At 36.1% G+C, this 27805-nt stretch overlaps 2 protein-coding genes, 1 long non-coding RNA gene and 1 pseudogene across 5 annotated transcripts; 2 read left to right on the top strand and 2 right to left on the bottom strand.

The window, feature by feature from the left end:
- Positions 1-221: 221 nt before the first annotated feature.
- Positions 222-3314, bottom strand: LOC114827320 (MADS-box protein FBP24-like). The gene is made up of 7 exons (XM_029108967.2): positions 3049-3314; positions 1983-2049; positions 1709-1873; positions 1287-1328; positions 1151-1192; positions 757-1027; positions 222-563 (listed from the first exon to the last, which is right to left on the bottom strand). Exons 1-7 carry the CDS (start codon positions 3234-3236, stop codon positions 559-561), a joined length of 780 nt encoding a protein of 259 aa, XP_028964800.1. The 5' UTR covers positions 3237-3314; the 3' UTR covers positions 222-558.
- Positions 3315-7739: 4425 nt separating this feature from the next.
- Positions 7740-9396, top strand: LOC139188939 (uncharacterized). Its single transcript, XR_011572365.1, has 2 exons — positions 7740-7927; positions 8871-9396. It is a non-coding gene; the product is annotated as an uncharacterized lncRNA (long non-coding RNA).
- Positions 9397-15759: 6363 nt separating this feature from the next.
- LOC103446015 (uncharacterized) lies at positions 15760-18088 on the top strand. 3 transcript variants are annotated; one of them, XR_003776949.2, is made up of 3 exons: positions 15775-16963; positions 17638-17677; positions 17779-17874. XR_003776949.2 is itself a non-coding variant. In XM_008385076.3 (2 exons), the coding sequence occupies exon 1, from the start codon at positions 15968-15970 to the stop codon at positions 16928-16930; it is 963 nt and encodes a 320-aa protein (XP_008383298.1). In that variant the 5' UTR covers positions 15760-15967; the 3' UTR covers positions 16931-16963; positions 17320-17541. The 3 variants fall into 3 exon arrangements, 2 of the variants coding, with proteins under 2 accessions (XP_008383298.1, XP_008383297.1); XM_008385076.3 differs by lacking the exons at positions 17638-17677; positions 17779-17874 and adding an exon at positions 17320-17541 and having other exon boundaries at positions 15760-16963; XM_008385075.4 differs by having other exon boundaries at positions 17638-18088.
- An 836-nt stretch (positions 18089-18924) lies between these two features.
- LOC103446014 (peroxisomal 2,4-dienoyl-CoA reductase [(3E)-enoyl-CoA-producing]-like) lies at positions 18925-20642 on the bottom strand (annotated as a pseudogene).
- Positions 20643-27805: the final 7163 nt, after the last annotated feature.

The raw sequence follows: 27805 nt of genomic DNA, 5'->3' as shown, positions 1-27805 counted from the left end.
CTTCTATATATTTCTAATACATTTTTACTAACTTCAATAATTTCTAAAGCATTAACTTATAGCAAGTAGCTTGTAGCTCAGTTGGCTAAGAGCATTTGTCTTTGCACTCGAGGTCCTTGTTCGAATTCCCCTCCCGTAGATTTATGTAAATTATTCGGTCAATTGTTCAAAAAAAAAAAAAAAAGTTTAAAAATTTTAAAGAAGAAAAAATGTACATAATGTCGGTAATTAATTGTAAACTATAAGTGATCACTGAAAGCGAGTCTATTGTAAAATATAAGTGATTACGCACAGACACTCATCATCAATATTCATGATATAAACATATCTTAACAAAAACCACATCATCTTTTGCTAGAAAAGCCTGAAAACTACATCATCTTTTGCTAGAAAACCACATCATATAATATTCTTAATAAGTCATATTTATAAATAAGTCCAAAAACCCTGAAAAAGTAGTTCAGATATTTGTAATATTCCAGCACGAAGAGGATTCAGACACCCCTTTTAACCTTGATGCATGCATGCCAGAAGCTAGCTATCCCTTCTCATAAATTGTCACTCTGCAGAACAACAAAACTAATAAGGTTCAGACAAAATTATATTAGTGTTGTAAGCTGTGGTACGAATATGTAACTGGAAAAAAAAAAAGAATAAAAAATTAGGCTGTATATATCACCAGTGTAATTAATTAAACACTTTGTGTGATCATGATCAACTATATAATATGTATAACTGCTGTATATATACGTATACCGTATATAGAGGGGCCGCTGAGGTTGAAATCGAGAAGGCCGGGATGATGATGAGCAGGCTGGTGAGGGTAAAGGTTGAACTGAGGCTGAGGCTGCAAAGTAGCTAGCTGAAGTACACTGCTTGGTTGTTCTTCACCTGTAAATGGGAATTGATCGAGCACGTGTCGGTGCTCCTCAGATTTCCGTATCATCTCCAGATTCTCCAACTGCTCGTGAGCCTCATTATGCGCCTGCAGATCATGACCAAATGCTGCTGCCTGATGCGCCTTAATCTAAATTTCCATATACACATTTAAATTAATCAAACTTTTGTAAGCAACACTTTGTCATGCATGTTAATTTGTAAGCAACATTTCAGAAATTTCAAAATTAGATATAACCCTGCAGATACTCACCAGATGGAATAGTTTCTCATTTTCTTCCTCCCGTCTTTTGGTCTAAGTTTCATGATAATGCAACCCATCAGTACTTTAGATCATATTAACCAAAAAAGTGAATATATTGCTAGAAATCATGGGTTTAAAAACCTACCGTCGCAAGAAGATTGGCTATCTGCTGTTGCAAGACCTCAAACTGTAAGGCAATTTCCAATTAGTCATTGGAAAAGAAAAACAAGAAATTCATGAACAAAAAAGGTTAGCTAGGTAATTAAAACACGTGATTTTTTAGTATGTTCCAGAGTATCATATACACTGAGATTTCAACCATTAGATCATTGGTAAAAAATTCACTAATCAATATCTAACAGTTAAAAGTCTTGGTTTATTGAATATACTAGAGCATAGTAGAATTTTCATGAATGGCCATCGATCAGGGACCTTCTAATGTGACCTTGTTACAAATCATACAGTGCCAAATTTAAACCTGTAACACTAGTGAAATATAGTTAATGCAAATATACAACATCAACTAAAAGATGTAATAATTAGGAGACAATTGAAGATTAATAATACCTTCCTAGCTCGAACCTTGTTAACAGACGCCTCCAGTTGGTGTTCAAGCTCCACCAGATCTTCAAATCGAATGCAACTTAGATCCTCGCCCGTGTAGCGTTGCAAACTTAATTCCAGATGGTGAGTTTCTCTCCTCATTTTTCCCAACTCAGCATTCATATATTCCTATAACAAATAGAAGGTGTGTCACAAATAATTCTTATAACATAAGCACTTAGAACAATCATATTGGTTTTGAGTTGAAATTCAGTACATAATCACCGGGTGCATATACCGTGTCATTGTGTTGCGGTATTCGAATCCCTTTAGCAACCTGGTACCTTTGAATAAGCTCATCCACGCTATAAGACATACAAACAAAACCATGAAGATGATGATATTAATTAAAATGAATTTTGATTCTAAAGTTGGATCGCATATAACTTAATTAGACATGTAACATTATAACTGACAGGCATATGTATGTCATATAATTAATTTACATTTTACTCAGTAAAAATGTGGAAAAATAATTCACCAAAACGTTTCGTGCAACAATATTGGCTATGAGTGCCATAACGAAAAAAAAATCTGAAAAGCGATTTACCCAAAATTCAAAAGGGAAAATGATCAAGTGAAAATAAAGAGTAAGATACGGTAGAGATTGAAGTAGGTAGACATCAACATTCAACTGAGAGTCCGTGGCAGAAATATTTGTTGACCGTGAATTATCAATTATTTGTTTTCTTACTCTTTGTTTTTGCTGACATAGGACAGCATGAGTGCCACAGTCAGAAATTAATAGGGTTTCGAAAACCCTAGGTATGCAGATCTGAGCAAATAGCAAGTAGATGAACTCAATTGGTCAAATCATTTAAATTTGATGAGGCTATTGAGCCAAAACTGAAAACCAAACCATAGCACTGTGTAAAAATCAACCTGCGGTGCTGAGAAAAAATAAATTAAAGGAAAAATAAATAAGTTACAGATTGGGAGAGAGATACTAAGATCAGATCATGCCCAAGAACAGTGTAGAAAAAACGAAAACCCCAAATGGCAACAACAACGGTAAAACACATAGATCGGTGAAAAGAAAAAAGAAAGGAGAGAGAAGTTGTGATTTGAAACAAAGCAAACCCTGAAACCAAAATATGATCTTCTGTGTGAAAAGAAAAGAGAAAAACTTCTGTAACCATTAATTTGCAAACTGAACAAATATACACAAATTATGCAACCAGATCAGTAAATAAAACCCATCTAAGAAACACGTCGAATAAAGAAAAAATAAAACAAACCCATAAAAAGTCCCCAAGAAAGCAAGAAAATAAAACATAGAAAAAGTGGGAGGACTAGTTCATTACCTTGATGCCTCACTGCAGTACTGAAACATCTTGCCAGTGCTTGAGAAAATGAAAAGGCCAATCTGGGCATCACATAGCACAGAAAGCTCATGAGTCTTCTTGATCAGTCCTGCCCGCCGTTTCGCAAAAGTCACTTGCCTTGTGGTTTTGTTTTCTATCCTCGAAATTGTTATCTTGCCCCTTCCCATATTTACGTAATTTTTCTTCTTTAATTTGTAGGAAAAGCTAGAAGAAATTTATGGAACTCTGACTCTACCAGTGCTCAAATTCCTGATTTAGATCAAGACCCAAAAACCCAACAATTAGATAGTTTAAAAATACATATTTGAGCATAAAAAAGCATGTATATGTGGATTATATATGGAAAAAAAATTGTTTAATTATTAGTATGCTATAAGTACTAAAGGGTTCTTGTTTTTGTTGGATGAAAATAAATGATGAGAGAGTTGTACCCAATAAAAATCTTAAATGAAAGAGTGCTACAATAAACAAAAGAACTGTGATCAGAAGTAAGAACCTAGTTTTCTAAAAACCCTAATGATGACATATGTAGAAGAGAGAGAGAGAGAGAGAGAGAGAGAGAGAGAGAGAGAGATAGAGGTAGAAGGAGGACTTTGGAAGCCAAAGACTTAGAGGGATTGCTGCTTTACCTCTGCTTTCTCTCTTTGCCTTGTTGGGTTTCAAGTTTGGCAAGATGAACTTATACAGAGACTCTACATTTAGATAACTTAGCTTGTCAATTGGCCCATCTTTCCAAACTATATTACCAAAATGCCTCCTTAGCATATGTAAATTCAAATCAATATGTCCAAAATGCCTCCTTAATTAGCATGGTAACATTTCAACCACACCAAACATTAATCACAACCTTTGTTGATTTATTTACAATGGTATATTTAACCATGATTAGTGAACTCATCGTTTCAAGCATTTCCATTTATGTATATACATCTTTGTTTCATGGACGAAGCCAATGAAGGCTCAATAGGAGCAGATGCCCCCACTCAAGTAATTAGTTTGTTTAGTTGCAGACCATAATTATATAATATACACGAGTTATCTTTGAAGAAAATATATGTATCTAATATCCAACATACATTCATTCTACTTATACTCCATATCAAATATTATATGAGCAATAATGCTCTTGTTCTGTCATTCAAACTGATAAAACCATCTCCCGCCTATAATGTACTTATATTTTTCTCATCACTTTGCCACTTTCCACTACCATATTGAAATTTTTGTAACATTGGAATTGTGATACATCATCATTTGAAACTATCTTTAATATCATATTGCGTATAACCATAATATAATAAGGTTTTCTTAGTTGTTTTCGATTACCCCCACTAGAAGAAATTTCTGGCTCCGTCCCTGCTTTGTTTCCGAGTTAATTCTGCACTAATTATATATAATTGTTCATCTTTATATACATTGTTGATTGCCTGTTAAATTTTTTTTTTCTTAAAGATTAACAATTAATGACAATTGATATTCATAAATATTCATATCATTTGCACTGGTCAATTTTAATACAGATCACAGGGCGTAGAGAAGTACCCGATTGCACCTAGTTGTGTATACTGGTAAATTTTAACGCTTGCTTATTAAAATTGTAGGTTTGGGAGCACATGGAATTGCAGATGAGCAAAGTGGTCCATGGTCTGTAATCTCAATGCCTAATTAGAACGAAGAAGATCTCGCAATACTCAAGCATGCTGTACAGATGTAAGCTTTGAATTATGGGGGTATATACGTAATTTCGCGAGAAAACCTACAAAGTGTTGATTTCTTATTGCATGCAGCGACTGTTAACCACCCTGCCCTTTTGTCTGCAAACCCAGCTTTCTGGATTTTGCTAAATCTGGAAAGCTTTTTAATGTTGTGTGAGCAAACCAAGCTTCCTCGAAAATGAAATGAAAATCAAATACTTTGGACCGATGGCTCACAACAGTTCGACACATATTGATGTCTTTCGATGGATCACAGATTAGTGTTAATAATGTTCTTGGCTTAGTCATTAAGCATGATATGAAATTTCTGCCACTTAGTACTACGGTTTAGTGGTATTCCTCTTCACTTATGAGTGAGAGATCTTAGATTTGATTCTCATCAAAAGTGAGTTTGTATCACATTATTGCTAACACATTGTAAGACTAAGCCCACCCCTCCTTCTAATTAGTGTAGATAATATAGTTTTTTTTTAAATGAAATTTCTGCTTATTAAGCAAATGTATCATTAATCTGCAATTGACTCTTTGAAGCATCAGTCACCTTTGTTTTGGCACACGTACAAGTGAGTCACAACTTTAATGAACTATATGAAGTTTATACTAATTGTTTTGTTTCGTACACCTATATGTCTATTATGTATATGTGAAACTGAGATAGATTAGTTGGTTAATTAGGGCAATGTTTCACTTTCTTTGCACTTGAATTTGATTTTTTTTTCTCTGTAAGTTAGAGTAATTTAAAATATTGCATTCTAATATGAACGACCAACTTTTGATAAGAAAAGAAAATAAACAATAAAGAATATACGTACACGAAAGGAAAAACAAATGACTACATGCATTATGGTTGGTGATATTATATATAAAGTTGTGTTAGGACAAAAAATTGCACACTGTGATGTGATGTTATGAATCTACTTGTATTACACGTATTTTATTTATTAATACTATATCATAGGTTCATTAAGTATCACTATTTTTCGTCCACTTATTACAAATAAATTAGTAATGGCACATTTGTGAGACTGTCACACTCAAACTATATTTAAAGTTGCTAGCTTAAACGGTTCAAATCCTATATTGAGGATGTAAAATAGAGACCACGAACTTCGTACTAGATAAAATGCTCCATTGATTATATGTCACCCTAGCTACGGTCGGCCTGTATATCAAAGTTGCTAGATTAAATTGTTCAAAATCCTATATTGAGGAGGGCAAATAAAGACGTCGAACTTCGAATTCGTACTAGATAAAATGCTACATTGATTATATGTCACTCTAGCTACAGCCTTTGTTATAACATAAAATAAAAAAAGTGAGACTCCAAATCAACAAAGCTCACCCCACTTTGTGAGGGTCGGAGGATGAACGTTTATTGTACGCATTTGCACGACTCGAACTCGTGATTTTTTTACCACAAAAGATCACCATTTCTGTCAAATAACCCGAGTTATTATTTACCCCAAGTCGTAAACTACCTATTTACGATTCTAGGAAGAAAAGTAAGTGTCAATAAAACGCTGTTGATTGGTCCCCCACTCCCCACCCTACTCCCCCGAAATTTTTTCTACTCTGCAATGAGAATATAATCATTGTTCTTCTGTATATTGATGTGCAGGGAGGTCAGTTTTATGGGGTCCAACTTCATTGCTCAAAATGTGACCGTCGGATGAGAGCCACACACGGAAAGAAGAATCAAGAATGTCGTTTGCCTAAAATGGAACTGAGTTTTACGTCCCCTTCATCATTGATATTTTTCTCAGTCTTCACAGAATCACATGGACTTCCGCAGACTCAAATATTAAACAAATTGATGTTAATTATTTGTCATCTACGCGCATGCATGCATGTGAAATTTTGACTGGAATTGTTTTCACATCTACATTTCGTCGTTCATTTTTAGCTTAGTTTCTTATGTTTTCGGTGGTCAATTATATGGCTCAAAACTAAATGTGAGCACGTACACTTTAATCTTCACTTTTTGTTTCTCCAGATGATGAGCAGTATTATACTAAATTTGGCTTAGCAAACAGATACAATGTGTGTTTAAAATCGATTTATTAATTGGTGACCAATACATAGGCATCGGTTTTTATCTGTTACCCATTTCAGATAAAATGTTCAAAGTACTACATAACACACTAAAAAAATGAGTAATCCCTATCCCCCAAACCTACTTTCAAATTGTTCCAAAAAAAATCCATCACAAAACACAAGGTGCTTTTGTTTTTGCCTTTAGACCACAACCACAAGACCATTCTCCTTTTGCTACAAATTATACTCCCAAACTCACTTTGATGTCTGTTTAATCCCACAAGGCCAACAACAACACATCCTTAAAAAGCATGTGAACACATGTAATAGGTGTCAACAAACATTACTAAAGTTGTAATTAAGCTAGGTTTTCCATAAAATTACAACTAAACATCCTAGAAAACTAAATGAAGTCAAAAAGCAACTGCAAACCGAGCGGGTAACAAAGAATATATCAAGGGGGTTTGAATAAAAATATGAAGAGATGAGAGACGTAGAGACGTCACTTCGGGGTTCTTGATTAGGGTTTTCGATCTTGCGGTCTTTAGGATTTGAACCATTTATGTGTAGGCGTTTTGGGCCTTGACCTGCTCTTAGGTTAAAAGAAATGCATGTTTAATCTTCCAAATTGATAGTTTGTCTCCAAAGTTGTTCTAATTGATATTGTGTCCATAACAAAGTATGTGCTGGAAAACTATTTTGATTCGAAAAAATGAAAGATTCTTCTTCTTATGTATAAATCAAAATATCTCATTAATTAGACATTAGTCATTGCATGCATCCATCGCATGGATTCCCGTTTTCTCCTATTGCATGTATACATGTATACTTACAAAATAAATTTTGGTTGATATTTTTCTCGTCATCCCAACCTAAGAAATAATAATGATAAAATAATGAAGAAAACCAGTAGCCCCAGTAGCCCACGGTAACATTAAGATACGTTACGTACATTGCCTTGAATTATACACATCAGAGCATACGATTAGGTGCATTGACTACCAGCACTCTTATAATTGTATATATATACAAAGTTACAAACTACAACAAAACCTAGCTTACTTCTCTGATATTTTGCTTTTTCAGCCTTCAGGAGCAGCCATCTGCAGGTATCATCTCCTCTTCTTCTTCTTTTTTGTAAAATTTAGATTCATGTCTTTAGATAAGTTGAAGTTTAGATCAAAACATGATGTAAGACTGAAAATGGATTTTAGTCCTTTGATTGCCTCTCCATGTTAGCATCTCTGTTCCAACTCAATAATTTCGTCACGAGGCCATTTATCAGATTAATTGTCAATAAAATTAATCCGCCATTCATCTTTCTCTATCTAGCTCTTCAGAACAGCTCAACCAATCCAGAACGTGATAGAAAGGTCGATATATATATATATATATAAGATAAATATAGTAAACTGCAGTAGCCTCCAAATATTAGCATAGGTGCTTTGACCCTGTGATATGTTAAAGGTCATCAACTTTTTGAAAAAAAAAAAAGGAAAAAAGAAAAAGGGTCATCAACTGTTCAGAAACTTTCCCTATACTGAGAATCTCAACACTGGCTTGTTCAGAAGTGACATAGAGCAAGACAACTTTATGTTCTGATGGGGTAAGGTTGCTGTAGGATACCCTATGGCTGTAGGATACCCTATGGCTGTGTACAAGTGGTACAATTGTGATTGGTAAGCAAACTTATTATGTATCTATGGAAATTTTTTGCAGTAGTATACAAGTAATACGTCTACATTTTAGTATATCATTCAATTAGCACATCCAATTGTTAATTATTCCAAAATTTCTCTCAAAAACATCGTCTCTAACTCAAATGTAATCAACAAATTATTATTCTTCTTTGGGTATTGTGTGCAATAATGTAGCATGAGCATTACCGTGTTCGAACTTGGGTTCTATTTCGATAGGCTGCCAAGCGCAAATATCTTCTCTCCAAATATTTTGATAAGTGAATTTTATATTATATATTTAACCCTATTCTTGGTATATTTTGGTTAATATTTTGGAAGAATTTTGATACTTTGAATTGTATTTTCAATATAGGACTTTCGACTTCCTCTGGAGCAAAACATGGACAAATGGACGAATTTTGGAGTAATTCCAGTTGGACGACGTTCGTGAGTCACTTAGCTTGGTCGTATCAAAATTTGGGATTTTTCCATCAAGCGGTTATTTGCTGGCGATAAAATAAAGGAGCGATGCGCGGTGCTGGAAAATGACGTTTCTGGGCTTAAAGTGCGTTTTTGGAGCCCAAGATGACCTCGGATGGTTTCGTGACCTTCTGGAGATGTGTTCGGAACGCCCTTATCTTTAAAACAACCTATCTTGGGCCGGATTTGGAGGAGATCTGAGGCTAAAACGTGGCTGGACAAGTAATTGGCAGATTCTCCTAGTTTAATTAGGGTTTTATTTTCTAAGATGTTTTATTATTTTTCTTAGTTTCCTAGTTGGAATAAAAAACCTATGTCTTAGGGTTTGTGGGGGCGGAGCAAATATATTGCTTGGGCCGTCTACAGTTTGAGGTGACGCTTATTATTATTCAACTTCAGAGACAAAGAACTTGGCTAGGGTTCTTGGAGATTTTCTACTTCAAGGTGCTTTCATTCCTTTTATTTGTAATAATATTTTCTATGATTTCAATTATGAATATGCATAACTAATTCTTTTTGCTAGGGCGAAACCTTGAGCCTTAGCATGAATATGTAATTTTTATTTAAATTGCTTACGATTGATTGCATGCGCACTTTGAATTATTGATCACTGTTTTAAACTATCTAATTATCTTGATGATTGGCCACCATTAGGATGTTTAGACAAGTAATTGGATGCAATTCGGTCGGAATATCACCGGAGGATTGAGTATTGCTTCTTGTGATTAATAATTGTAATTCCACCTAAAGCGAATATCACGTTCTTAGGGGTTGCATGGTTCTTAAAAAGGTTTTCATAAAATTTCATGAGTCTTGCATGTTCATATTCGATCTGAATATCACAGACGGATTGCATGTTAGATATATGTTCTTGCTTGAATATCACGAGGAGAACATATATTAGGAAAACCTAACCTTCGAAGTAGCATGTGTAAATCGTAAGTAATTGGTAGAAATTCATAGGATTGCTAGGTGATGGTGGAACCCTAGTGCCTTTATAACTTGGTATTTAAAAATCTTTTCTTTGATTATATTAGTTTTTAATTAAAATTCGTTTTTTTTATTTACCCAATCTCAAACTCTATTTTCTCAAGTTTTCATTCTAAGTATTTTGATTAGGAGTTGTTTCTACATAATTATCCAAATAGTCCTTGAGGAAAACGACCTTGCATGAGCATCTATACTACAATATCCTTGTATTCTTGCAAGTATTTCATGTGATTTTGACCCTATTTGCATAGACGTTAAAAATCCTATCAGATACCCTATGGCTGTGTACAAGTGGTACAATTGTGATTGGTAAGCAAACTTATTATGTATCTATGGAAATTTTTTGCAGTAGTATACAAGTAATACGTCTACATTTTAGTATATCATTCAATTAGCACATCCAATTGTTAATTATTCCAAAATTTCTCTCAAAAACATCGTCTCTAACTCAAATGTAATCAACAAATTATTATTCTTCTTTGGGTATTGTGTGCAATAATGTAGCATGAGCATTACCGTGTTCGAACTTGGGTTCTATTTCGATAGGCTGCCAAGCGCAAATATCTTCTCTCCAACAATCAATATATATATATATATATATATATATATATATATATATATATATATAGATGGCTGCCATAAGTACTGGAATTCGAAAACTTAACGGTAAGGGATGAACATAAACCAGTTAAGGAAACTAGTGGGAGAAGTAAAGAAACGGTCAATATATGTTAATTAGACGAGCATGCAAAAGATAGAACATGCAAGAAAGAAGAAAATCTTGAATATGTTTGTTTCTCTTATCGCACACAAACGGGCATGTAAGAATGAAAACCGTTATTATGTGTTCGATTTTATTTTATGTGGATATTTCAATGTATTGGTGATGCTTGCTATAATGACCGTTTAAGAAATTTACTTGGTGTTTGTGTAAGAGTTAATTTTATTTTTTTTGGCAAAAAAAATAAACTTTTACTTTTTTGACAAAAAAAAAAAAAGAAAAAACACTTGGTTTATAGAAATTGGAGAGAAATGACAAAATGAAATTGCACAGCGGGAACCTACGCAAAATATTTGGGCCTAGTAACTATAGGCTTTGTTGTTTAAAGATCCAAAGGCCCAATAACTTTTTCCTCCCCGGAGATAGCCCCCAAATACTTGATAATTTTATGTTGGCTTTTAGCCAAAATAGTTCCTAAGATTTGCATAATACATCACTTTGGTTCTTGAGATTGAAAATACATACACATGGTCCCTGAGATTGTCCACCATCCATTATTTTGATCATTCTGTTAAAAACTCCGTTAAGTGTCCTATAGCTCTTAGCCAGAAATTTGGGCAATTTTCAAAGTTTCGTAACTCAATCGTTTCTTAACCAAATTCGACCCATAATATATCAAAATGAAGATAGGAAAATGTAGAACAAGATTATAAGCCCAAAAATTGCCGGATATGGCCTAAAAGGTGGACTGGTCCGCGGAAAAACTGGAAAATTCGTCGGAAACTGAGTAAACTTTAAACGTTTGTAACTTCTTCAATACTCGATCAAATCGAGTGATTCAAAAACAAAAATCATACATCTCAACGAGACAAAGAGAATGGTACCTTTTGTGATGGCTAAATCGCAGTAGTTTGGCCAAAAAACTGCTCGAAAGTGGCCGTCTTGGTCTCGAGTAGCCACTTTCGAGCCGTTTTTTCAGCCAAACCATGGCGAATTAGCCATCAAGAAAGGTACCATTCTCTTTTTCTCGTTGAAAAGTATGATTTTTTTAATCACTCAATTTCGTTGAGTATTGAAGAAGTTATGAACGTTTAAAGTTTACCCAGTTTCCGGTAAGTTTACCCAATTTTCCCTTTCACCTAATATCTAACAATTTAAACCACTATTATCATTTGTCAAAAAAAAAAAAAAAAAAAAAAACTTGATAGTTGATATAAGTGGCATAAATTGACTTGAAATTCTAGATTCTCACAAAGATTCAATAATTTTATTAACGCTAAAAAATTAACACATTTGTTGTTCTAAAGAGGTGTGCCGTGTCATTTTGGATCCACATATACTAGAATGTTTGTAAACGGTAATACTACTCTAAACTAAACTAAAAGAACATGGAAATAGAGTTAAAAGAAGAATGTCCTATCCATTAGGTCAATCCCGACTTACAAATTAGATCCAAATTGAAACTACAAGATATTGAGATAAACGAAAAGTAACTACATTGATTAGGTTCGAATCTAATATGGTAACTGCATCTGCATTGATCCGACTTGCAAATTGGAACTGAATTGAAACCGCAAGATAGTTGGGTCATAGCAGCATCGATTGAGTTTGATATAACATGGTAGCTACAATGATTGGGCTCGATTCTAATATTTTCTGTTTTACAGAATGCTCATAACTTGAGCGAAACACACAACATTAATCAATTTGCCTAATGCAAATACATGCATTGTTTTAAATATTAGCGCTTAGGGCTAGGCTCTGGTCACCTCACTGATTAATGTCTAGATATTTGTAAATCATGAAATGACGTCTAAATCTGCTTAAGCGCCTAACCTGCTAGGCGCCTAACCCATCTAGGCACCTACTTAAGCTGCGACTCTTATTTAAACATAAAATAGATAACTTTCAGTTCATTTTTATTTTTTTAATACATTGTAAGAGACTTATTGAACACTCATTATATTCTGATTCCCATGTTTTCAATATGTTCTAATACTTTCTAATCTATATGCCATTTTATTTTATTATTTTATATATCTCAAAATAATAAAATAGATAACTTTCAGTTCATTTTTATTTTTTTAATACATTGTAAGAGACTTATTGAACACTCATTATATTCTGATTCCCATGTTTTCAATATGTTCTAATACTTTCTAATCTATATGCCATTTTATTTTATTATTTTATATATCTCAAAATAATAATAATTATTTTTAAATATAAATAGACACTTATTTATACAATATATAATAAATTTACATAAATTCGTTTAATTCGCCTAAGCCGCAATCCAGCACCTCTGGTGCCTAGCGCTTTCAAAACCTTGAGGGTGCGTTTGTTGCGCCGGACTGTCTCGGACTGGACTAGTTGCCGGGACTAAGCTGGACTGGCTTAGACTGGACTAAGCTGGACTAATTTAGTGAAGCGTTTGGTGTAATGTCGGACTAAGAAGCAGGATAAGAAAAACAGTACTGTTCACCAGATTTGTGTTTGCTTAGACTAGGACTACAAATTTTTGCCATTGTGTAATAAAGTAATGCTACAAATCTCATGATATGGGTTAATTGGAGCATATTTTTGCCATGTATATTATGAATCTTAAAAAAAATTGACAATTGTTTTGTTTCTATTACCTGCTAATAGAATTGGGTTTAATTTGCAAATGTAGCTTGGTTTAAACTCTATCACCCAACAGAAGAAAAATAATAGTGCCCAATACATGCAACTTCAACAAATACAAGTACATAAGAAGATCTCCATAATTTAGAAAATCTTAGTTAACATTAGTTAACATTAGCCAAAATAGATCTCCATAATTTACAAAATGGCTAGTTAACATAAGCCAAAATACTAGTGCAAAGCTAAGTTATAAGCCATAACATAAGATTGTATGATTAATAAAATACATCCATGTTAACATTAGTAAAATACATCCATGTTAACATTAGCCAAAATCCTCATCCGCTTGCGTTGTCGCTTAAAAGGCTTTGGACGAACACTTTCTTGAGTTCCGGTTTGATTGCCCTGCACACACACACACACTGCATACATACACACACACACACGGCATACAGACATACATACACACACACACACATTGCATACATACACACACACACGGCATACATACATACACACACACACACACTGCATACACACACACACACACTGCATACACACTCACACACATACTCACACGGACATACACACTCTCACACACGGACATACACTCACACACACACTGCATACATACATACATACACACACACACACTGCATACATACACACACACACACACACACACACACACGGCATACATACACACACACACACACTGGTCAGATGCACACACTGCACTCACACGGACATACACACTCTCACACACTGACATACACTCACACACACCCTGCATACATACATACACTGCATACATAATCAAATTGTACAACTTAAGTTGGTTCAAACTTACACACAATACACACACACACACACACACACACACACACACACACACACACACACACACACAATACACACACACACTACACAAACACACACACACACACAATACACACACACACTACACAAACACACACACACACACAATACACACACACACACACACACACACACACACACACACACACACACACACACACACACACACACACACACACACACACACACACACACACACACACACACACACACGAACACAATACACAAACACACACACCCACACACACAATACACACACACACACTACACAAACACACACACACACATATTACACTTACACACACACACACACATATTACACTTACACACACAAAGATTACACACACAGAGAGAGAGAGAGATTACATACATACACACACACACACACACACAAAGATTACACACACACACACAGATTACACAGAGAGAGAGAGATTACATACACACAGATTACACACACACACACACAGAGTGTACACACACATATTACACTTACACACACACAGATTACACACACACACACACAGATGCACACACACAGATTACACACCCAAATTTTTACTTGGATGCTCTACCAGGCCAAATCAGTCTTTCAATCTCAGCCGTTTAAGAAAATGCATTGGTTCCCAGATTGGACCACATCATCTACCAATCTTCTTCCCCACAAAAACAAAAATAACTCAAATAAAGAAAAAAACCCATTTAACAGAAAACCAGCGGCGGCGCCTAGGGTGCTTACGACGGCCGCCAGCAAAGTAGTGAATGTTGCAGCAAATTAAAGAAAAAAAAACATTTTACCAAAAACCAGTGCAATCGGCTACCATGCATGCCTCTTCGAGTCCAAAACATTCAACAATCAGCTTAATTGACTTCATAAACTATCAAAAAATTCGAATTGACCCATAAAAAAATTCCAAAAATAAAAAATCCCCAAAATAGACGAGGATCACAGCCCAAAAACCCGAATTTCTCAAAAACCCAGAAACAAAAAAGCTGGAAGAAGGCGGCATTACCTCAACTTGGGCACCAACGAGAAGCTTTCGTCGATGAGGGTGAGGAGGACGACGACGAGGAAGCAGGGCAAGATCGACGACGAGCGACGAGCAGGACGAGGGACGTTGGGGATCCTCGCAGAGATGAGGACGAGCAGGACGTTGGAGATCCTCGCGGTTTTCTCTCCGTGCTTACGAGTCCGCCCAAAATTGGGGTTCTTCGTTAAGAACTCGTAAGGAGGCGTGTAATCCGAGCGAGTCCCACCTAAGCCCATTAAAGCCAATCCGGTTGCACACCAAACACAGGACTATAGTCTAGTCCAGTCCAAGCCTTGCTAATCCTGTCAAACAAACGTGCCCTGAATATATATGTATACTGAAATTAGGACTAGAGATTAGTTATCTTGGTTCTTGTTTCTATATCAATATTTCACAATTCACAACAAACGTTTAAAACTTTAAATTCCTCCTTTTACAAACAAAACAATAAAATAAAGATAATGTCCCCAAATATTACGCACGTGTCACAACCACATTACATCTACATCAAAAATTAAATAAATAAAATAATTACCGCTCTTCTGCCACCATCTTCTTCAGTCCTTCCTTCTTCCTTCCTTTCTTCCCCAATCTCTCATCATCCTCTCTCTCTCTCTCTCTCTCTCTCTCTCTCTCTCTCTCATCTCCTAAAAATAAGATCTTGGGCTCACCATCTCTCTCTCTCTCTCTCTCTCTAAAACTCAAACACCCAATCAATCAAAAGTTTTCTTTTTCCTGCAATCAATGGATCTGGCGCCGGAGGAGCTCCAATTTCTGACCATCCCAGACATCTTCAGAGAATCCACCTCCATCCCCAAACAGTCCCCCAAAACCTTCTACCTCATAACCCTAACCCTAATTTTCCCTCTCTCCTTCGCCATCCTCGCCCATTCCCTCTTCACCCACCCCCTCCTCAACCAGCTCCAAGCCTCCTCCACCGACCCCGCCCAGCTCCACCACAAATGGTCCCTCCTCCTCCTCTTCCAATTCTGCTACCTCATCTTCCTCTTCGCCTTCTCCCTCCTCTCCACCGCCGCCGTCGTCTTCACCGCCGCCTCCCTCTACACCTCCAAACCCGTCTCCTTCTCCAACACCCTCTCCGCCATCCCCAAAGTCTTCAAGCGCCTCTTCATCACTTTCCTCTGGGTCTCCCTCCTCATGGTCTGCTACAATTTCGTCTTCGTCGGCTTCCTCATCCTCCTCATCCTCGCCATCGATACCCATAACCCCTTTCTCCTCCTCTTCTCCGCCATTGTCATCTTCCTCCTCTTCCTCGTCGTCCATGTCTACATCACCGCCCTCTGGCACTTGGCCAGCGTCGTCTCCGTCCTCGAGCCCGTCTACGGGTTCGCCGCCATGAAGAAGAGCTATGAGCTCCTTAAAGGGAAGGTTGGGATGGCCTTCGTCCTCGTTTTCGGCTACTTGACCCTCTGCGCGGTCATCGGTGCCGTTTTCGGGTCGGTGGTGGTTCACGGCGGGGAGGATTATGGGGTTTTTGTAAGGATTGTGGTTGGTGGGTTTTTGGTGGGTGTGCTGGTGATTGTGAATTTGGTTGGATTGCTATTGCAGAGTGTGTTTTACTATGTCTGCAAGAGTTATCATCACCAGGAGATTGACAAGAGCGCCTTGCACGATCATCTCGGCGGCTATCTTGGAGAGTATGTGCCTCTCAAGAGCAGCATTCAGATGGAAAACTTGGATGTCTGATGCTAAAGGAACAACATTGCTTAAATTGAATGTGTAAGTTTCTGTGTACTAAATGCCTGAAAGGAAAAAAAAAAAACAACTTTGATGGAATTGAGTTTAGTTTCTCTGTGGATACATATACATGTTTATTTCTTAATTCTTTTTTTGCTTAATAAACATTTGAGCTAGTTGAATTGCATTAATTGTTCGGGATTATAGTTTTCGTGCTGTGATGAATGTCGGAAAACTTTTCTTATGTAATTGCACACTGTTAAATGTCAACAGATTAATTCTAAACTTCGACATCCAAAGTCTGAGTGTCGAGATTCATTAATAAAATTAGTTGTTACAGCTTCCTTAATCTTGTGATGCTATCTTGTATTTTGTCCTAACCATATTCTATGGGTCAGGTTGTTTAGAAAATATAAACGTGAACCCGAAGCTAAAGACGTTAATATCATCTTAACAGAAGGAGCCAGTTCTCTTAGTAGTTTGCATTCCTGTTTGGATTGTATGCCTGGTAGCACTGTTTATTAGTGTAAGTTTAGTCCAATATTCAGAAGTTCTGTATCTCTTCGTTTATTGTATGGACATAGACAGCTAAAACTAATTCTACATCGATTGCCACTTGACTATACAGTAGCATTGTTGGTTTGGATGGACCGCTAATAATTGAGTAGAACACATTGGCCAAGTACCACTCTTACGGATATTTGATTGTCTTACAGGGTCTCTAGCGTTAGCGGTTTTGATCTTGATGATCAACAAGTAAGCCTACAGACCTTCCAATTTTTTTGTATATTACGGGTAGGTTTATTGCCTTAATCTAATCTTATAGATGGTTGCGTATTTTCTGTTTGTGAAACTAGTGTTCCTCCAAAAGTCCATGGTGGAGTATTCTTTAGGTAAAGCATGTCTCCTGGGGATCTTGATTCCATTTGAATCTTTTCAAATAGTTTTCATAATTCGAGATCTCTACCGTTTGGTTGGTTTTGCTTTATGATGAAGCCTTAGAGGTTAGCTATAATGGGTTAGGATTAGGATAGGTTTAGGTTCGATTCCCTCAAATGTAAACAAAAAACAGTTACCGACAGATCGAGGGTGTGTACAAGATCATTTATATGTCGAAATCCTTGGGGATGCATGCCATATAATGTTCGTAACTTAATGCTTATTTCATTGTTGCGGTTGTTCTGGACGGATGAGAATTATATGGGCTTTTTAGCCAAAATGGTTCATGAGATTTGCATAACATATCATTTTAGTCCCTGAGATTGTCCATCATTTATTATTTTGGTCAATCCTTTAAAAACTCCTTTAGGTGGTCCTGGAGTTCATACCGGAAACTGAGATTTTTGACCGGAAGTTTGGGTAATTTTCAAAACTTTGTAACTCAATCGTTTCTTAATCAAATTCAATCCATAATATATCAAAATGAAGATAGGAAAGTCACCTTTCAGACTATTTTCAAAATGCGGACCAGTCACCTTTCAAGTTATTTTTTGGCCATCTCCAGCAACCATTAGACTTTCAAATAGGTATAATCTTGTTCAACACTTTCCTATCTTCATTTTGATATATTATGGGTCGAATTCAGTTAAGAAGCAATTGAGTTACGAAACTTTGAAAATTGCCTAAACTTCCGGCCAAAAATCTCAGTTTCCAGTATGAGCCCTGGGACCACTTAACGGAGTTTTTAACGGAATGACAAAAATAATGGATGGTAGACAATCTCAATGACCATTTCTATTGATTTTCAATCTTAGGGACCAAAGTGACGTTATGCAAATCTCATGGATTATTTTGGCTAAAAAGCCGAATTATATGCAGCCATTAAGAAAATCAGCATCAATTCGTATAAGAATGGAGGGAATGTGGAACTTTTTAATCGTTGGTATTGCGAAATTGTGCTTAAGTTCTCTTAACCCAACGAATATTACACGATCGAGTTTGTTCTTCTCTTGGATCTCTCCTGTTTGACTGGCACCTGCTATAACTACTGTTACATTTATAAGTTGTGTCCATGAATCTTTCCAAGTTCTCCACAGGGAATTCACTTTGGCAATGAATTTACTTTGATGTCGAGCGAAAACGTAGCGCTCGAAATGGAATTATTTAGAGCTTGCTCTTAGCAATACCAACTGGTTTGTCTCTAGACCTTCGCTCCACAGCTCGGGAAGCTTGCTTCACTGCCAATTTTCGGACTATGCGGGTTTGGTCAGCCACTCTCCCCCGTCTACAACCAATGTTGTTCCGTTGATGTATTTTCCTTCCAGCACCAAACAAATGAATAAGATCGTGTCTCCACGCGAGAAATCCGAAAGAACCATAGCATCGATCGATTGTTTTTGGAAAAGATAATTTAACGACGAAGATCAATTCGAACCTGCATCGGATGAAGGATACAGAGCAGCCATAGCAATATCCCATTTCTGCCCTACTTTAGACACAAGAATCTGCTCTTTGGGTTTGCTCAGCATCTCCTGAGGTAAAAGTTTACTGAAGACAGCAGTGTCACCAATAGGTCCTGGTGCAATACCGTTCACTATAACGCCAAGCTTCTCGTAATGCTATCGACGGCTGCCTGGCAACATTAGAGGAATCCGATTCAATCAGGACGGTCACAGACAGATGAAATGTACACGCGTGAGCGAAGACATACCAAAGGTTTCGATGACTTAACAAACCTTTGCTGCAGACACATGAATCTGATACCAAGTAGCTGTATTGTGCAACGTCGCGCTTTGTGTTTATTACTGATCCACCAGCAGACGAGTTCTTCTTCCCCGATGCCCCTTTCTTAAGATACTTGAGCGCTTCGTGACACACTCTGAAAGTGTCAACGGCGTCTATGTCTATATCTGCAGGAACCAATTTACGGAACAAGAATCCGTAAAATTAAACTAGCTATGTTTTGATGCTCGTAGAGATTGAACCTGTTCGAAATCCATTTGCGGATGCATCCTCCGACGGGACAAAGGAAATTTCCAGCTGCAGCATTCACAAGGATGTCAAACCTACCAAAATGCTTCACTGTCGATTCCAAAACTCTAGCTGCGCACATCGCCCTCAAATCCGATAGGTTGCAACAAATACAACAATCCCAATATCTCAGCAAACACGAGCAATTTGCACATTTAAATCAATATAATGTAAGAAATGTTAAATTCATCACTGCATATAATCAGTTGCATATTTGGTCAGAAAACACAGCAAACAGCTGAAATAAACTTTATTTTTGTCCTAAATTTTCTCAGCAACCAAACAGAAAACAAGCATCACTGAACAAAACCCGTTAGACAAAATCAACAACAAAGAAAAAAACACACAACACAAGATACTGATAGATACCCAGATGATCGTATGACAATTGGAGCAAACTACAGTTAAAAAAATGGGTAGTGAGAAAATTACAGAAACGCCTTGGAAATGAAGGGCATCGACAGCAGAGTCAATGACATGCTTACGAGGGCCCATGACGGCAATCGAAGCATCCATGTTTGCCCAACTGAACCGAAATCTCGTACCCGATTCCTGATGCTCCTCCCGTCAGCAAGCCTTTCCCCTCAGTACCTCCGCCTTGAACGGGAGACTCCATTGCTCTCTCTCTCTCTCTCCTCTGTTTCTCTCCCTCTCCCTCTCCTCTCTGCTGATCAAAGTTTCTATCTGTTCTGGTTGGAGTTAACGAACAACGTCTGGGGTCGGCATCTCCAACCGAGGGCTGGCTAAACGGTTCGTTTAGTCCTATGGTCCCCTAAGATATTAATATTTTAATAAACAATACATGGTTATATTTGTCTTCGTCTTCAACCGAGGGCTAAAGGGCCAGAGAACTTGTTTTAGCTCTGTTACAAAAAACTGTCTCCAACCGAGGGTCAAAGGACCATAGGGCCAAACATAATTTATTATTTAAAAACTACAACTTAAATGTTGCTTAAGTTTCATGTTATTAAATGTTTTTTTTATGTTGTATAATTTTTATGTTGGTTAATGTTATTTAATGTTGTTTCATATTGTTTAATGTTGTTTCATGTTACTTAATTTAATTTAATGTTGTATAATGATTTAGGAAGTTATAGGAAAAAAATAGAATTTAAAATAAAATGAAACAAATTTTATGAAATAGAAGTTATAGGAAAAAATGGAATTTAAGAAAAATATATGAAACAAATTTTGTAAAATAAAAGTTATAGGAAAAAATAGAATTAAAAAAAATATGAAAAATAGAAGTTATGGGGAAAATTTTGTAATTAAAAAATAATAATAAAACTGTTAAAAAAAATTATAACTGATAGTAATATATTTATACTAAATTATATGAACGTATTCATGTCGGTTAGATCCGACAAGATTTCCATTTTTTCTGACCAGCCCCTGGCTGGCTGGTTGGCTGCATGCAGCCAGCTTTCTAGCCCTCCAGCCCTTTCCGATTCCGTGGGGCCCTCTCAAATTCCACAGCAATCTGGCCTAGCCCTTAATTGGAGACGGTTTTCAGGTTATTTTTGACCTTTTGGTCCTTTGGACCCTTCGGTTGGAAATGGCCTTAGATAGCAGCCTTTGGTTTGGTATACTCGACTCTTCAACGGGCTGGGCCGGGTCGGACCACTACCTTATATTGGGTCCATGTCAATGAACCTCTTATTTTTAGCCCCAAGTCATTTTTTAATAGAAACGATAGAAGATTTCACTAAAGCAAGTCGGTTACACAGTAGGAACTAGGAAGGCAAGCCATTAATGGTGCATTTGTTGCACCGGACTATCTCAGACTGGACTAGCTTCAGGGACTAAGCTGGACTGACTTGGACTAGACAAAGCAAGACTAACTTAGTGAAGCGTTTGATACAATGTCGGACTAAAATAGTTCCTTTTTTTTTTTTTACAGAAAAAAAAATAGTTCCATTTTAATTCCTTTTCCATTACGATATTAACAAAACTAATGGCCCTAATCAGCAACAATATGGCACCAACATACCACCAAGAAACTATATATTTTGATTAATTTCCTTAGAATTCCCAATTTTTGATGACGCTAATCAGCAACAACATAGCACCAAGCAAACCCATGCGAAAAAAAAATTAAAAAATTGAGGGAAAAAAAAAGAAGCAATCGTCTTTACCTGATGGGAGAGGTTGCAGAAGAATAAGAAACTTGGAGAGGATAGAGCAGTTTTCTTCAAAGATTTGATCGGGAAAAAATTATCGGCATGTTATAAATGGTGGGGGAGACCAAATCGGCAGTGGGTATTAGAGGCCTTGATGCGTTGTGGGTTGAAGCGTTGGGAATTGAGCTTGCAAGGGCTTGGCATCCACGGCAGTCATGACAACGCTTGAAGCAAATCGCCGCCACAATGCCCATTTCCTCCCAACGATATGCAAATCAAAGCAAATTCCTTTGAGATCCAAAAGAACGTAGCCCAGAACTTGTAGAGGGACGAAGCAGAGATGAGGAAGAAGATGAAAATGGATGTGGGAGTGGAGAAGAAGAAGCAGGGGCAAAGCGAAAGGGGCTAAAGCGGAAATGGTCTTAGCGAGTCCTGTGGTTTGTGGAGGGTCTCACTAAGAACTCCTAGCGTGACCTCTAATCCACGCGAGTCCCCTTTAGTCCCATTTAACTTAGTCCCAATACAAACCAAACATGGGACTACGTTAGTAAGTAGTCCAGTCCAATCCAATCCTAGTTAACAAGGCCAAACAAACGCCCCCTAAAGGTGATGCCCAGGACCATTACAATCATTGACTAGCAAATGGGAAATGAAATCTGGGGGTTACTCAAACCAAGAGCAAACAGGAGGGGCGTTATGGAGGGCATAGCGAGCCAAACGATAGACTATGCTATTGGCTTGGCGACGCGTGTGGGCAATCAAAGCTCCAATGATCCTGAGGTAAAGTGAATGATTTTAAACGTCATATTTTTCATAAGAGGTAAAGTGAAATCAAATATTGGACACATTTTCACCTTTAAATTTAATTTTCTCGCATTATAATATTAAATTTTAAAATCGTATTGCTTCGTCTCTTCCATGTATTTGACCATATAATCTTCCGTTAAATTTAATGATTCACGTACACTATTCCATTGGGCCTAAAGCATGTCATTGGGTGTTGTTAGGGAATAAGAAGCATTGGTTAAAGACTCCATATATTGGTCCATGTTATGTGAATGTGGCTTCTATACTAACACATATACGGTGTTGTTTGGGTTTTGGTCCACGTTATGTGAATGTGACTTTTATACTGACATATATATGAGTCTTACGCTTGTCACTCACCAGTTTAGCGAATAACTAAATAGTTGAAAAAACAGAATACGAATTCATAAAATTTCAAAACTTCATGTTGGAATGACAAAAGATTAAAACTTCTTTGTAAAGTATCTTTTGTATTTATAAATTGCGAGGGGAAAAACAAGTGGGACACACAATTCATTCATAGAGGTGGAATCGAGATTTTGTAGTCTGTAGCTAATGGATTGAAAAATCTGGACCACTCATTTTAAATCCTTCTACCTCATTAGCTTATCCCACTTGCCCACCTTACACAAACTAAGGACCTAAACCTCTCTCTTCCTCTCTTGAATAGTCCAAATTTCTCGATCCATCGGCTCCGAAATACGAGATCTAGAGATGATTTGAATTCATAGAAGTGGTGAAGGATGCAAAAAGAGTAGTTGATGGAGTAGCCCATTGTGTTCCACAAATGGGCCAAACAAACCAAAAGACATACAAATATTGTCAATTATTTTATCTTTTATTTATCTCGCTTAAATCTTCTTATTAAGAAAGTAGTTATTGTCACTTTAAAATAGCGCTACTTTGTGCATACTAGAAAGAAAAAAAAGATATACCCCCAACTTCACTTGAATTATTGGAAAAGACAATGTATGCATACCTCACTTGTGAATATTAACAAAATATACCTAAAAAAAAAAGGAAATCGGAAAGATTCAAACTCCACAAGTGTCAACTCAAAACCTAAGCCACATTACATTTTGATTAAGGTTAGCTTTTGACGAAATTAGTTTGATTTGCTTAAATTAAACCTAGGCACTTGTCTGTTTATGATTAAAAGAACCTGATCTATTTTATTAGTTAGACTTAGAAGTATGGCCAGAATAATTAACTAATTGTATTGACAGTGATTTTTCTCCACCTCTTGTTTAATTAAGGCCTATTATTAAAGATAGTACCATTTTTATATTTCTTTTTATAAGAGCAATTCCGTATTGCAGGTAGCCATCAATTTTTCCCTAATCTTGTATTATATTTTTATTTGTTGGCTGCGCGTTATCTTCTTCAAATCATGTATGTTTTACATTTAAATATGATATGATGTTATGTTGGAATTGGCCACTGCTGCGAAGTATGTTATGCATATTAGACACTACGTTTACTCTTCAATTTGATGTCTCTAAATTTTGATAATTAAGTTGAAGAATCGTTTTTTTTTTTTTTTCAAATTGTAATGTTTAATTCTATTATTTTTTGTATCAATTATATTAAAAAAAAGGTTTATTTAGAGAATGCAAGATGAATGGAACACTTAATAAAGTCAAGGGAAGCCATCGATCCAAATCAGAAATGTTTGTGAAAAAGTGCTTCTAGATCTAAGATTCATAATTAATTTTGAATAATCTTATAGTACAAGATCATAATTCTCACACATGGTAATTGAAGGTCACCCCACCACACATAAATTGACGGGGGCAATGGCATCTCCCAAATCCAATGTGTGCTTATGGCATATTCGAACATGTATATATTGGTCAACCTCCATGTTTTTATATTTTTATTTATTTAATTATTTAAAACCTAGTTTATTTTTTAGGGGGAAAAACGAAAAGAAAAACAATTGATCAGCTCCCCAATAAATAAATAAAATGTGGAAAGTTTAGGGTTCGAAGCACCAAGCTGGTGAGTCTTCTTAATTGTGGTCACGTGTATGGTGAAATTCCCTATAGCTTCTTCGGGCTCGAAAACGGTAGATAACTATAACTTGCCACCAGTTGTCCCCATTTTTAAAAGAAAAAATAAATAAAAACCTAGTTCATTTAATTTTTTTATTTCGTAATTAGTTTTAAGGATTCGCATGGTAGTGATTATTTAATTTTTAATTCTTTTTATATAAGTTAGGGTTGAGATATACATGTTTTTTGACACACATTTTATTTTGTTACAATCGTTGTTGGCACTTTTAAAGGAATATTTCCGTCGCACCATGTTTTATAATAAAAATTTATGTGATCATGCGTGATTCCTATTCTAATCATCAAAAGTCATATTATGTAACAATATTAAATAAATACAATAAAGTATTTAATACTGTAATTATCATCACACCAATATGTGTATATTTTAAGCCATGTTGAAGTCATTATTTTTTAATATATTTGCTTTATTACAAATGGTAAATTGCTTGGCGTTTAGAAGTTCTTCTGCAACTCACTGTATTTAGGATTATTCAACATTTTCCTTTATCTTTAGTGTAGAAAATCACTTATAATAAATAAAAATATATTTATTACTTTTACAATTTATATACACCTTTTCTTGTCCAACAAAAAAAACCCTAATTAGAGACTGCTTTGCCTTTCGTATAACAAAGACTATCATATGTCTATATACTGTGTATGAATATTTTTTGTTTTCTAAATGGGAAGGAGAGAGGGAGAGAAATAACGTGTGAGTGGGAGTGAGAAAAGAGGGTTTTGTTTTTATTTTTTATTTTTTAATATTAGATAGCTTCAATAAAAAACATCAAAATTTGGTTTTGTAAAAATTGTATTGTTGCCCATCATCGTATGGATGTGGTTCTATGTAACTTTATCGAACCATACATATGTACGAACGTACGTATTTCAAAGCATGGGTGAAAATGATTTGTGCAAATATGGTATCCCCTAGCTTTCTTCCCGTGGAAATGAGATATATATATATATGGGAGAGGAGAGGACCACAAAAAAAACATTGCTCAAAAGCCACCTCACGATAATTGACCATGCACACGCTAGAATGTACTAGACTACAACAAAACGTAGGCAAGGCAGTTTTGCTATGTTAAGTTTTCTATTTTGGTGTCATCTAATTATGGCAAATGTTTATTATTAAGGTAAGGATAATAACAAAATATGGTTAATGAGGTGTAATGAGTGTTTTGATCATTTCATTATGATTAATCAATACAATATAAATATGTGGTTCTCTAGCATTTCTGTTTCATTAATTAACTAACTGTATCATCAGTTTCAAAGTGTTTCATGAATCATGATCGACTTTTCATCATTTTTATTAGTTTTTTTTATAAATTTGTTTTGATACATTATGCGACTTAGCTCACTCTCCCATTCTCTTAGTATAAATAATATCGTTTGTTAAAAAAAAAAATCTTTAGTGAATGCACGCAGGTGTGTTATGGGGCTATAGAAGAATTTATAAAAAAGAAGTTTGGATGATTGTAATGATATGTATATATATACACAAGTCAGTAGCTTGGGATACAAGTAAAGTTATTGAAGGGATACAAAAACGAATAGAAGAAACAATCCTTGTCTAACCCTAAGAGGGAAGAAAATGCTTAACGGATTCACCTTCTCTAACATGGGCAATGGAAGTTGTCACATTAGAGCGAAAGATGCATCAATATATGATAAAATGTTGATCTTAAAATTACAAAGCATGTGTGGCGCATGCCGAGTAACTATGAGCTAACTGAGTCGTTCTTGTGAATACTGGTGTGCCAACTTGTAACCGAGCTTGGTCGGGCAAGTAAAATGAATGTGGTAGTGAGGTCAAATGCGCTGCATGCTGACTTTTGCACCTAAGTGACGGCTAAGAAAGGAATGCATTTCCAGGATTAGAAGACAAAGTTACTAGATCACCGCGAAGTTCAATAACTGGTTCGGCTTTCGTTGTGCCGAACAAATGGGTAACTGGGTAACATCTCACCTCGTTAAAGCTAATGACCTTTTTAGGCAAGAGAATTGAGAAATATTCGTTCGCTGAGACTTGGATAGATAACTAGTCAACCAGTAGTAATGTTGTTCATTGATCTTAACTAAAGGTGCTCTTGAATCACCTGGTTCTACGGCTTTAATGTTGTTGATCCAAACTGAAGATGTCGCATGTTGTCAACACAGTGTTGTTCACTTATTCGAATTAAAGATGTGTTGATGGGAAGGTTAATATAATTAGTGTTTTATCAGGGATATGAGAAGGGTTTCGCGTAGAACAAGGGTTTTTGCATAAAGTGTTTTTAGCTGCTTGTTGAGTTGAAGAAGGCTCTTCTGCTGCAGAGCCTTCTCTATTTATAGATGAAGCATCGATGATAAACAAACCTGCCAAGGCAGAGTCTATATGGGACTGTATTTGCTCAACATCTACTTGAATATTCCCTTTATCCTTTCATGGCTAAAACTTCATCATCATCATCCAGTCTCGGCTTCTTTGATTCCAACTAAAACTTTGAATATGATCTCGTTGTGAGACTTGTTCATCTTTATCCGATTACGCATGTATTTTGGTCCTTGGGGTAATTCGTATTTATCCAAAGTTCATTCTAATCTCTAACAATTTCAATCTGTATAGGGCTCGATCGAGCGCCGCACACTTGATCTCTTCATAGTCCATCAGTCGAATTGATCCTACTTATGGGCTAAAAGATGCATACTGAACCAAGGTTCGTAGTTCTCAGATCGACCTTTCTTGGTATATGAGGCCGTATTCTTGGCATACTAAAAAAAAAAAAATCGGTAAATGGTGACCATATACACATAGCTAATCAATAATCAACTTATCAACACACACATATACATAGGTTTTATATAATATGTCGTGTGTAGCAACCCACAGGGACAATATATGAGGTTGTCGTAGAATTGTGGTAATGATGAAGACACGCTGT

The sequence above is a fragment of the Malus domestica genome, chromosome 10 (assembly GCF_042453785.1).
Source record: "Malus domestica chromosome 10, GDT2T_hap1".
NCBI classification, from domain to species: Eukaryota; Viridiplantae; Streptophyta; class Magnoliopsida; order Rosales; family Rosaceae; genus Malus; species Malus domestica.
Note: the sequence above shows the minus strand (reverse complement) of the source record. Positions and strands in the feature narration are given on the sequence as shown.